This window comes from Arachis hypogaea, chromosome 4 (assembly GCF_003086295.3).
Source record: "Arachis hypogaea cultivar Tifrunner chromosome 4, arahy.Tifrunner.gnm2.J5K5, whole genome shotgun sequence".
Taxonomy (NCBI): Eukaryota; Viridiplantae; Streptophyta; class Magnoliopsida; order Fabales; family Fabaceae; genus Arachis; species Arachis hypogaea.
Genome location: NC_092039.1, coordinates 406,862 through 419,945, shown reverse-complemented (window position 1 = coordinate 419,945; position 13,084 = coordinate 406,862). Strand labels below are relative to the sequence as shown.

At 35.1% G+C, this 13,084-nt stretch overlaps 2 protein-coding genes across 18 annotated transcripts; one reads left to right on the top strand and one right to left on the bottom strand.

Annotated features, from left to right (window-relative positions):
- Positions 1-241: 241 nt before the first annotated feature.
- On the top strand, positions 242-6,394 carry LOC112795544 (uncharacterized). Of its 17 annotated transcripts, none has more exons than XR_011880556.1 (5): positions 242-812; positions 1,939-2,165; positions 5,182-5,258; positions 5,398-5,485; positions 5,990-6,394. XR_011880556.1 is itself a non-coding variant. In XM_072233796.1 (5 exons), exon 3 carries the CDS (start codon positions 2,383-2,385, stop codon positions 4,510-4,512), a length of 2,130 nt encoding a protein of 709 aa, XP_072089897.1. In that variant the 5' UTR covers positions 266-812; positions 1,939-2,165; positions 2,303-2,382; the 3' UTR covers positions 4,513-4,547; positions 5,182-5,258; positions 5,403-5,700. The 17 variants fall into 17 exon arrangements, 9 of the variants coding, with proteins under 9 accessions (XP_072089897.1, XP_025693292.1, XP_025693297.1 ...); XR_011880552.1 differs by having other exon boundaries at positions 5,833-6,394; XR_011880557.1 differs by having other exon boundaries at positions 5,167-5,258; positions 5,403-5,485; positions 5,833-6,394.
- Positions 6,395-9,184: 2,790 nt separating this feature from the next.
- Positions 9,185-13,084, bottom strand: LOC112795543 (syntaxin-22). Its single transcript, XM_025837504.3, has 7 exons — positions 12,535-13,084; positions 12,274-12,367; positions 11,851-11,987; positions 11,578-11,652; positions 10,300-10,457; positions 10,092-10,192; positions 9,185-9,742 (listed from the first exon to the last, which is right to left on the bottom strand). Exons 1-7 carry the CDS (start codon positions 12,720-12,722, stop codon positions 9,677-9,679), a joined length of 819 nt encoding a protein of 272 aa, XP_025693289.1. The 5' UTR covers positions 12,723-13,084; the 3' UTR covers positions 9,185-9,676.

Here is a 13,084-nt window from a genome sequence, read left to right as displayed (position 1 = left end):
GTTTTTATATACTTTCAAAAATTTAAAAACACAAAACAGCCAGTAAAAAAAAAAGACTTTTTAACTTAAACGAAATCAGTAATTAGAGCTGATAATTATATATCTCATGCAAATTTTTTTACCAAACACGTGTTCGGTTGAAAATGACATACAACCTGCATCTCTTCTCAAAAATACTTGTCTATCCAAAGATGTGTCAGCAATAATCTATACATGTAGATTTGTTACTCCATCTATACCTAGAATTTGTCTTAATTTTTTTTTTGTAGTTTGTACAAATAATAGTTTATTGTTGAAAAAAACAGAAAAGAAAAGAAAAACCCTAGTTCTGAAGTTACCTACCCTCACCCCCACTCTAATTCTCTCTCACTCTCACAAGCGCCACACCACCCTAGCTCTGAAGCTACCCACCCCAGCCCCATCTCTCTCTCTCTCTCTCTCTCTCTCTCTCTCTCTCTCTCTCTCTGTTCACCGTCACCACCGCACGCTCGCTGCGGGCTGCTCGCGTCTCGCCGCGGCTCCCTCCGCCAGTGAGTGCTCGAGCTGTGCGTGTTTGTTGCTGCTCGTCGTCCGTGGTTGTTGCTGCCTGCACTGCAGCGCCCGTTGTTGTCTCTGCTCGATTCTGCCTCTCAGTCTCACTGCTGGTATCTCGTCGTTCGTCTGTCTCGTCGCCGGCGTCTCAACGTCTCGCCGCCTTCCCTGGGCTCCTCTTCGCCGGCGGCAGAAGCAACTCGTGGGGTTGTCGCTTGCTTCGTCGCCTTCGGATCCTCGCCATCGCCAATGCGCCGTGGACCGTGGACCGTGGAACGTTGGTGAGTCCCTGCATCATCGCTTACCCTGTTCTTTCTTTTCCATATTTCCCCGTCTCCCTGTATTTTTCCATGTCGCTGAATTGCTAATCAATTAATTTGCCTTGTTGCTGATCTAAAAGTTGCTGTAAATCGTGACTGAACTAGGATTTGTTGAATTTGTTGCTGAAAGAGCTAATATTTTTTGTTGTTGATGAAAATCATCAGAGTTGAATTTGTTGCTGACTTGCTCAAATGATCACTTAGCCAATTTTTTTGGCTGTAAATCATCTTTGGAGTTAAATTTTTTGTTGTTGAAAATTATCAATGAGCTGAATTTGTTGCCTTAAGAATAGATTTGATTCTTACATAGGCAGTATTGATTTGGTATAATTAGTTGAATTTAGTTTTTTTGAGTTTGTTAATCATTAATTTATTGATTTATATTTCTGTTTTTTTCCTCAGAATTTTTATACTTGATTGTTATTAATGTGTTTGTGAAGGCATGCTTTTGAATTTTTAATTTTAAGCTTCTTTTTTTTGTAATTTTATATTTATATTTAGTTGTGACCGGGTCAACCAGTTCAACCAATATTTCACTGGTTGACCCGGTTGTGTGATCGGGTCGATTCCCAGTTCGGTTTTGATAACTATGCTTTTAATTATTGATGACGATTGAGTTTGCTAATCCCATCAACAACCATGCATATATAAGGTCATTTTCCGAAGCAAGCAGCACTTTTTACCTGAATGTGTTGCTTGATATTCGAGAGTTTAGGTGAAATGTAAATTGAACGAAAGGGCTCCACATGCCGTTTTTAGTTTATGCATGTAAGAATGAGGGTAAAGTTGGTCTGAATGATTGAATTAGGAGTGAGTGCCTTGTTTTGTAGTTTCTTTACTCTTTGTGCCCTGTATGAGTGAGCATGGGATATGGAATACGCCCATTTTAAACAAAGCTATGATCGTTGACCAAGATTTGTTATGTTGTTTTGTTGGAAACTTTTCTTTTTCGTTTTATTTTAATTTGTATGTTGGAGATTTAATGTCTATGTTATTATGTTGAATGTTGTTTTGCCACCAATATGTTTCACTGTTTAACTGCTTGTGGTTTGAAGTTTGAACATGACTATGAGTTTTGTTAGAGCAGTTCCAACTCCACAATACTGTCACACGCTTCTTCTTCTCCAACTGTGGCCACAAAAGCCTTCGTGTTAAAATCTCCGTTCTCAGCAATCACTTCTACAACATACATGCTCTCACTTATACGCTTCAACTTCACAACTCCGTCGATAAACCCTTGTGCCCACATGGTTGGAGAGTTCTTCTTTCATTTCCCCTGATTCTACTCCGATACCTCGACGTGAACCCTTCAAGGTTCGTTCGAATTCATATCTCCATTAGTCTGTGCTTGTTATTATTTTATTTTCTTGTTCCGGGCTGTTCTGTATTTCCTTGATGGCGAGAGTTGGGTTCTGATGGGTGTATGTTGATGTCGTTAACATGTTTAAAAGGATGTATTTTTCTCCGAAGCAAACTGCACCCCGGACAGCGATGTTTATCGAGGTTGTATAATTCTGCATCCGGGGCATTGATGTTGGAAGACCAAGTGTTTGATGAAAGTCCAAAATTTGAGCCCAATGCTGTGGTGGATTTTGGGGTAACCCGTTCAGTTCCCCGTGTTCCCACAACAGGGAGCGAATTGTTTCCTTTAGTGGGTAAGGTGTTTAAGTCCTTGAATTTTAGGGTTGCGAGGGAAAAAAGGTTTGGGAGTTGGGTTGAGAGCCATGGGTTTTCTCATTCAATCAACTGTTTTAGGATTATCATTCACATATTTGCTCTGGCTGGGATGCGTTTGGAGGTGTTTACTTTGCTTAGGGATATTGTTGAGTTCTGCAATGAGTCTGAGTACGACACATTTGAATTGTTTTCGGCTTTGCTAGATTCACCCCACCATTTGGAAAGATCAGCTATCGTGTTTGATGTGCTCATGAAAGTATTTGCATCAAATTCTATGCTTGAAAATGCTTTCAATGTGTTTGTGAATGCTAAGCATGTTGGGCTTCAAAGTGATATAATGTCTTGCAATTTCTTACTGAAATGCTTGGTTGAAGCAAATAGAGTGGATTTTGTAAGGCCATTTTTTGAAGAATTGAAAGACTCTGGTCCATCACCAAATATCTACACCTATACAATTATGATGAACTTTTATTGTAGAGGTGGTCCTGGATGGGATGTAAATATTAGACGGGCTACCGAGATTTTAGGAAAAATATATAGTAGTGGGCAAAGGCCAACTGTTGTGACATATAGATCTTATATTCATGGACTTTGTAAAGTTGGTTCTCTTGATGTTGCCTTCAAGTTAATTTGCAATTTGTCGTATAGAAACAAGCCTCTCAATAGCCATTGTTTTAATGCTATAATTCGTGGTTTCTGTATAAGAGGTGCAGTTCAGAAAGCTTTTGAGGTTCTAGAAAAAATGAAGATCTCTAGAGTAGTGCCTGATGCTTATAGCTACAGCATTTTAATTGATGCACTCTGCAAGGAAGGCGATGTTGAGAAAAGTCTCGACTTGATGGAGGAAATGGAACGCTACCAAATAAAACCATCTGTTGTTATCTACACTTCCCTCATTCATGGTCTTTGCAAGCGTGGGCTGATGGAATGTGCAATAGATGTTTTCAATCGAATTGGTGCTTCTGGTTGTGAATATGATCAAACTGTGTATGAAACTTTAATAGATGGATTTTGTATGGATGGTGATAAGAATTCAGCCACCAAGCTTTTGCAGGAGATGATTATAAATAATTTGGTTCATACTACTTTTGGTTTCCGCTTTCTAATTAGAGGATTCTACAAACTGGGACACTATGATAAGGCATTTGAAGTTTTTAATATCATGCTTCGAGATGGTATCTCGCCGGATACCATCGCTTGCAATTATGTTCTTAATGGATATTGCAGGGATGGACGCTTGGAAGAAGCATTAAAACTGTTGGAGGAATTATCAGATCATGGTGTTACCCTGAACTCACATTCATATAATGCAATAATGTACAGGCTTTGCAAAGAAAGTTATCCAGAAAGGGCATTGGAGCTCTTGCCAAGAATGCTCAAAAGGAATACAGTTCCCGGAGTTGTTAATTATAGTACTCTTATATCAGGCTTTTTCAAACAGTTGAATTTTAGAAAGTCTGTGATGTTATTCACAAGAATGGTAAAGGTAGGGATCGCTTTCAACAACATCACATACACGATTCTTATTAACATATTTTGCCGTAGTGGTAAAATGGATGGAGCTTATGCCATTTTTAATGAAATGAAAGAAAGAGGTTTATGTCTGGATGTGATTACATATACATCTTTAATAGCTGGCTTTTCTGATGCTGGAGAACTGAAAAAGGCCTGGGCAATATTTGAGGAAATGTCGAGGGAGGGCTGTTGGCCAAATGTAATTACATATACGTGTTTGATTGATGGATGTTGCAAGTCAAACCGAATAGATTTGGCCTCCTGGCTGTTTGATAAAATGAACAAAGATGCAGTTAAACCCGATGTTGTAACTTATACTGTGCTGATTGCTTGGTATCGTATGCATGGATTGACAGATCAGGCACATAACCTATATCGCGAAATGATGACAAAGGGTATTTTTCCGGATGATAAATTCATCAGGATCTGTCGATTTGATCTGAATACGGGCACAACACAAGAAAGTTAGGAGGCTGTACAAAAGATTTCTATGATATCCAGCCGGTATGTGTTTTGACAGAATTCTACTTGTAGTTGACATCCCGAATATTAATGCCAGTTTAATAAACTTGCCTGCTAACTGCTATTTGGTGTAACCCATTTAAAATAGTACAATGATAATTACGTCTGTGTTTCCCAATAGCTGTATCTCTCTTCTAGATCCATTTTATTTTGTGGTTATTTATCATTATTGTACTGATACATCTAATTGCCCCATTTGCTAACAAATGTAATATGTATTCTTTGACTAACATTTCAACTACCATCTGAGTTTCATTTTGGTACAGAAGAAATATTTTGCAAGAATGAAATATCACATATCTAACTACAGCATTTGATTTTTGTTTGTGCATGACATACATAAGCCATTGGCCAACTTACTAGCTTTTGCATTTGCACAATAGCGCCTTAACTGATGGATTACCAAATTTGTTGACCTTCTCTCATTCTAACTGGGCCAAATCTATATCATTGGGTTTAGATAGTCTCTGATTCCTGGTCGATATGCAATGTTGAGATATATAATTATAGTTACAGAAATAGCAGTAATATGGTACTGAAGCAATAATAAAAGTATTATCGATTCATTTGATTATAATTTCATGGTTATCATCCTTGATAGCTATTTGTGTTACAGACTAAGAAGGCTGAATATCTAGTGTCCAGTGCCATGATCCAAGGTAGACATGTGGCCGTTCAAGAGAATCACATTTCGTAAGTCAAATGGGATCTCATTGGCATTGCCGTAATATTTTTTGCCGAAAAACAAAATGATGTGGATTTTTTATGTACTTTATTTTATTTACTTCATTTGAGTCTTATTGTGATGTAGCAAATATTACATTTATGATAGGTCAGGAGGATGAATTCACTTGAGGAAAAGGCTATACCTGTCACGCAAATGCAGCTGAATGGAAGTTGTAATCACACCAAAGATGGGGGTAGTTTTCTGTTCATATTCATAAATAAGATTGCTAACACACTTGACATGTAAAATAGGTTGTTAAGAGGCATAATAAGCAGGTTGAATATTAGTCAAAGTCAAGGAGGTGCATAATTATTCAATTACGGATGTTCAAAAAAAAATTAAAAAGAATAAAAGTAAGTAAATAAGGGCAAGCATGACATGAGTACCATGCATCTGTGTTGTGTTTTAGTCTTTTGTTAAGTTCTTCCTCTTGTACTTTCGTGGATGGGCTAGCCCCGCTTGTTTTCTATTTTTCTTTCAAATATATTGTGTACTTATTTTGAAGTAACATTTAATAGGAATAATTTGGATCCTCTAAAGTTTGAATTTCACTTTAGAGAGTAAAGTGTGATCTCTCACTATTGATTTCATAGGTGGGGCTAAAAATAAATATGAAAGAGAAATTATTCAAAGGTAGAAAATCACACTTTACTCTCTAAAGTGAAATTCAAACTTTAGAGGATCCAAATCCTAACAGGAAAAGACATAGCCGAAGGTTTGATCATCTATGGACAAGGCAAGATGGTCAAATCAGAGAAGCAAGCAGAATGGTGCTACCAAGTGGACTCATTGGATATGGAGAAACTTGGATAAAGCTCACAATGGGGTTTTAGTTTTGACATAATATCAGATTCAGAACCCTTATCAAAAGTGGGGAATGATCCACAAGTGCCTGTTGCTGTTAGCAGAGAAGGCCCAAATTGTAACTGTAGCATGGTAACCGTTATTAGGTCAGCATCTACCATCGCAGCTTCCCTAAGAGGATGGCTAAAAAAATATTTACAAAAATATTATTTATACATTAAAAATTAGTTATTATGTATTTATGTATAAATATATGTATTATTTAATTAATTTTTAATGTATATTTTGTATTTCAATATGTATTTTATTATCTGAGTAATTGATTTAATAGTTGATTATTTTTACACGTAGCATAGTTGTATTTATGAGTGGCAAATAATATGCATTTGATTCAACTTTTTTAGCAATATTTGCATAATCATTTAGAAAGTATGCCAAAATAAAAAAAAACAATTTGATCTCTAGACTTGTTTATATATATATATATTAAGATTTTCAATCATTCACTAGAAATAAAATAAAAAAATTAATATAAAATCAAAATTTAAGGATGAAAATATTTAATGTGTATATTTTTTATTTGTTTTTCAAATAAATACTATCTTTTTGAAGTATTTTTTATACTTTTTATATTTTACTTTTTTATTTAAATCTATTGGATGCATTTTTTAAAAGTTTATCCAAAAAAAAAAAATAATAATAAGGACTTTTTTTTTTCTTTCTCCAGTGAGGAGCTACAAATTAAAGATTGTGAATTTGATTTTATTTTTTTGTTTAGAAATCCCTAAGTATCATGGATATGATGATTTTCTTGTTTGGTAATTTCCTATTTCTATTTAGTTAAATAATAAATAATGGATTGTTTCCGAACCAAATATGCTTCTACATTATTTCAATAAAAGGTAACAAAGTCGGCTTAAGAATCAAATACCAATTGTCTTTCATTAAAGAAATCCTAATCAAATAAGGCAATCGAGAAAAATAGGGTAAACATTAATTGGCATAACTTTTATATTTGGTGTCCAAATAGCATTTTTTTATGATTTAATTAGGAGAGTTTTGTTTATAGAGTCTTCTTATCTTTTTTTATTTTCTTCTTCATTATGAGATAGGTGAGATGTGAACATAGTACTCGGCTTTTATGTTTATGGTTTTGGGAATACACTGGATGGTGAATTTGAAGCTATCCACCTAGCGGATTCTGATGCATGACATACTTGAAAATACCTGTTCCATATTCATAGGAAATTCAGTTTGCCCTAGACATTTTCTTCAGATCTCAACATAAACATCACTGTAAAATGAAATTTGTGAGTTTAAAGTTTAATTCAAGGGAACAATTTTTAAAATAAACTTATTGAAAGCTAGGTGTTACATCTTTAGCAAAGTATAATTATCATCTTATTATATATAGAAAAAGAAAGAAAAGATAAGGGGTATCAGCAAATTTTTATTTCCTTGCAAAGGTTAAACAAACACAAAATGTAGTTGAACCTTTTCTCAATAATAAAACTGTTTGAACAAGCCTTATTCAAAACAGAAATATTAATTCAAGACATTCCTACTCTAAAATACAAGTCTTGGAACAGCCAAATTGTCAATAACCATTGATTCTCCAAAACTAGGGACTTTGAAAGTATGATACAACATTTTCTAACTACTAGAAACACTACCAAATGGGAGCAACCTATACTGGATTCATATAACACTTCACACATCCAATCAACCTATACTGGACGTTTAAGGACGATTCTAAATAAAAATTTACGTTAAAGACGGTTTCGATTCTGACCCTAAACATTAGGGACCAAAACAATACTTACTCCTTGTGCTAACTACTAAGCTATTATATGCTGGTCTCAAAGTAAATAAGTTATTATACGACACATGCATGCTTATGTATAAGTAGGATACAAGTAGAATTTCACAAGAACAAGCTTTTTGCTTCTTCTATATTGAAATGAGCTAAATCACCAAATTAGAACACCATTCTAAACATAAACTTGTGGTGTTCATGTCTCATATGTTAAGTCAACACTTAACAATACATACCAAGATGGTATTAACGATAATTGAAATAAAAACTTAACAAAAAATTACAAAATTTAATTTCAAAGACCAACTTTATCATTTAGAGAAGATAGAAAATAAAAAACTAATTTGATTCACATGCAGAAATCTAAAAACCAAATTGAAAATTACCACTGTTTGAAACGATAAGGATAAAGTTAAAACAATCAAAACATAAAAAATATTTTTGAAAATTTTCAATAGTTTTAGAAGACAAAAAATATACGTTTATTATTATTATTATTTGGACTAGACTTCAATTGTTTAATTCTCAAACTTGTTTATACTGTAAGTCTTTAAGACGACGAGAACGAGGAATTGTCAAGCAATCCACCTAAACTTACAAATTAGCTTAAATACTTTTCTAATGCTTGCTTAAAAAACACATTAAATTAAATCCATTTAACTAGTTCTTATTGGTTATCCAAAGTTAGTTTTAATGTTGGGTATAACAAAAAACTAAATAACTAAAGACTATGAGAAAGTATAAGGAGCCAATGACCTAAGCGTACAATGTGTACAATGAAAGTTTAGAAAGTATTAGAGATATGATTATTAATGTTACATTGTCCTATTAGATTATGCTTTTGGGATGAGTGGTTTCAGGACATGGTATTAGAGTTGTAGATCTGGAAGGTCAAGAGTTCAAACTTTGGTGAATCCAAAATTAGCTTTTTATAATATGAGATGTTTATTATCCCTAGTTGGTTTGTACGTTTAAGCCATTGAATCCCTAACACTACTCAAAGACTATTCACATAATTTTCATAGCCGTCTATGAACCGCTTGTACAATAGCAAACATCGAAGGTAATTGCAATTCGAGCATTTTAGTTTTTATGTTCCGAGAATGTCACACTTTCTGAACTATTGATTAAACCTCATACCATACTTATCTTTTTTGTTACTTTTTGTTGCCAAAAAATAAAAAATAAAATCAAAATACTAAAAGTATAAATGGCAATTGTCTATGACTTCTTTCTTGCCTTAACAGTTAATAATGCAAAAAAGTATCAAGATTAATGAGAAATAAACACCAATTATCAATTAAACTCTCAGGAATACATCCATTTTCCTTATATACAGCAGTCAAACCAAGCACAAGAAATCTAAGCTCCAAATTTGTGAAAAGAGACTCAATATATAAGGTTACACTGAATTAAGGTATTGCTAAAATTTTAGCAATAGGTGCTGCATTTACAGGTAAAGGAAAACCCAAAAGAATTAATATTTCTTTTATTAAGGAAACAAAAAGAGAAAATAGACGAGAAGTACGTTGTGATGCATCCATAAAACCACTAAAACCAACACAGACAACAACACAAACCCCAAAGACAAAATCACGATGTACTTGTGTCAAATTATGAACTGAAACCAGACGAGAGAAATCCCAGTCATTGACAAGATCAGGGGAAAATCACCTCAGAGAGATCATCAGCATGGAAGATCCTAGCTGCACTTCAATGGCTCAGTTTATATCATTGATCGTTAACAGAACTGATAATCTTTGACTAAGCAGCCAGAACAACGATGACGATTAGAAGCACAATTCCAAATATCACCAAAAGCAAGCATGTCTGTAAAAGAAAGATCAAAACAAAGTATGAGATTACCTAAGACATATACATGAAGGTTTATAGGAGGAAAAGAAAATAAAAAAGGAAAAAGAGAGAGAGAGAGAGAGAGAGAGAGAGGGGGGGGGGGGGGGACGTATTATGGACAGCAGAAAGTAATGCATTATGCAAACTAAACCAACCATGCAACCAAAGCCCATGTATAATGACAATTCTAAAAGCCAAGATCTTTCATCACTAAAATTATATAATATGAACTCCACGGCCATATAAATTTATTGAGGAAATCCAACATCTAAAACTACACGTGAGAGGTGAAATCTTAAACGAAATATTACACAATGTATATTACCAAAGAAGAATTTGATCTTTGAGTCTTTGAAGCTTTAGCAAGTTGCGATCTTGCTTGTGCAGTTGTTGCATGGGAATGCTCAATGTTGGACCCAATATCATCTAAAAAAATATAAATTCTTGGCATCAGATCACATGAGAAGTTCCGGACAAATAAAAAACTTGGGATTAAGACAGATGTACTCAATTAGAATAGAAGTGAAAGTTACCAATCATAGCTCCCTGTTCATGCACAAGCACAGCAAGATCTTTAAAAATTTCATTTACTTCACCAATTTGCTGCTGAATTTCTTGAATGCCTTGCTCTCTTTCTTCAATGATAGCCTCATTGAAGGCAATCTCATTATCTAAAAACAAGACCTCCTGCCTGCAGCAAGATAATGCAATAGCCGAGATACTAAATATCACATCATGTCAAATCTAAAAATGTCAAAATACCATTTTGGTCCATGAGAAAATTGGAATTCAATATTAGTTCCTATGGTAGTGTTTGTTTCTAGAGACTGGAACTGAAACTAGAAGACTGAAACTCAGTATTGTATTTAGTGGTCAAAGACTAAAACTAAAATTCCAATCTTGGGTCACAAAATTTCAGTCCATTCAGTACCTTTAGAAAGTGGAGACAGAGGGGATTAAATTTCTGGCACTGAAACTGAAACTTTAATAACGTTTCTTTCAAAAAATACTCTCAAACTTTTCAAATTTCAATCCATCCCTCAATCTTCATATTTATCTTAAATCAAACATGATACTTAGATATAACTCAATCCAGCATATTCTACATCAAACACAATACAAAGACTTAATTTAGTCTTAGTCTCTCGGTCTCTATCTCCCTTCCAAACACAACCTAAAAGAATTTGCTAATACCTTCAACCCTAAAATCAAACATGTTATAACAAGTTAGTACTTCCATTTGGTACCTTGGCCATTCATTATATGTATCATTGAAATTCAGAGTGTTTCAATTAATTACAGATTAGAATTTCGGAATAATTAAATCTTACAACATATTTTTACTTAGGGGATGAAAGCATTAGCAGATTTTCTTTAACTAATATGTATATTAACTCATTTTCAAAGGGGCAGCCTTCTATCAACACTAAATCACCAAAAAAGTTTTTCAACAAATTTTACAACTTGTAGCAGAACCTTGCCAGTGATTCATCAACTCTTCGCACAGAGCCACAGAGAGAGAGAGAGAGGTCGGGGATAGGAAGAGGAAAATAACAAAGAAAAAAGATGCATTTTAGCATCAACGTGATTATAGCATAATTTCCGATGACAAATAGGTTACATTTAAGAAGTAATCTGATATACATTATTCATGTTAAAGTTTACAGATTTTCATCAAATTCCCACATAGTCTTGTCATTTATAATGTAAATTCCTCCACAGCACCAGAAGAAAAAAGGGAAAAAAAAAAAAAAGAATGTGCTTTTCACTATCAATTGTATTTTAGTTTCATGTAATATACAAAAATTTACCTTCTGGATTCCACAAGAAGGGCACGCTGTTCTGGAGTCTTACCAGAATGAGCATCTGATTCATTAGGTGTATAGCTGCAAAAAGAAAAGCCCAAATAATAAGTGTTATGTGCATCGATGGCAGCCAGTAGAGAAGCAAAATTGATCACCAATAGTAACATATTCTTCTTTAAGAATGAGTTCAATATATAAAATCGTATCAACATAAGCATTAAGCCACACAAATAAGCACAGTCTTCCACTGTAAGATTCCACTAATGGTTGACTGGTCACCTGGATGGAGCTGCTTGTGGAACAAATGGGGTGTAAGCTGTTTCCCTCTCTGCCGCAAGTCGCTGTGCCTTCTGAAATTCTTTCAACACGGCCTGAAAATCTTTCGCGAGTTTAGCATCTGCTATCTTCTTGTTTGCCTGCAAACACACACAATAAAGACCTTAAATGCCTCTTTTATTTTATTCTGGTCAATGTAAGAGAACTCAGGGTCATATCAACCAATACATTTAACATATAATTATAACTAAAACTATCCCAAACATGTCCAGCAAAAACATTCATTCAAAAACGAATCCCAGCGAAACCATCCCCCAAAACAATCTGGGAAACAAAAAACACAATTTCCGGAGAGACTCATGATAACAATTCCATAGATCATAACAATTAACCTTCTCTGCACATGCAATTGAGGTAAAATCTTACATTGATATTAGATTGGTGATCAATTTCACTAGCTTGTTTAAGCTTCGCTGACGTGTCCTTCACCAATTGTCCAATGTGCAGCCTTGTCTTGTGCCTGCAACGTCAATAACGCCGTAAGAAACGCAAACCTCGATCCAATTGTTATCTCAAAAGCATCATACAAAACACAAATCCAATCAAAAAACAAACTACAACCACAAAAAATTCAAACCAAAACAGTCAAGGCACATAAGAGGGAGAAAGAGGGGAACGTGATCTCACAGCTTCTCCCGGAGCTCGGGGGTGTCTTTGGGGGTTCCTAGGGTGTTGACAAGCCTCTGGAAGGTGGAGACCGCGGTGTTGATCTGGAAAATTCCGGCAGCCACCGCCTGCGTGGGATCTTGCTTGCCGTTGATGTGGCCTCGGCGGGAAGCGAACGGCCGGCCGGCCTCGATATCCTGAAAGCTCATTCTATATTATTGAATTTCTCTCTCTCTCTCTCTCTCTCTCTCTCTCTCTCTCTAGAGGATTGCGCGCGCGCGTGCCTGCGTAACCCTAAATAATTTTCTCGAGAAAATTGAAGAGTGTTTCCTTAGAATTGGGAAATTAAAAGAGGAAAGTTGTTGCCGGTCTCGGAAGACCGATCGGAATTCGGTGAATTAGGGATGTTATGAATGTAAACGTGCAGCACCGAACCCGATTTAGAGAGAGAAGAGAGAGATGTGATGAATGATGATTACTGATTACTTTTAGAGAGGGAACTTATTTTTAGAGAGAGAAACTGGAAGCGTGCCTGTTGTGGAGCGTATCGTATGAATGTTTGATGAATGAT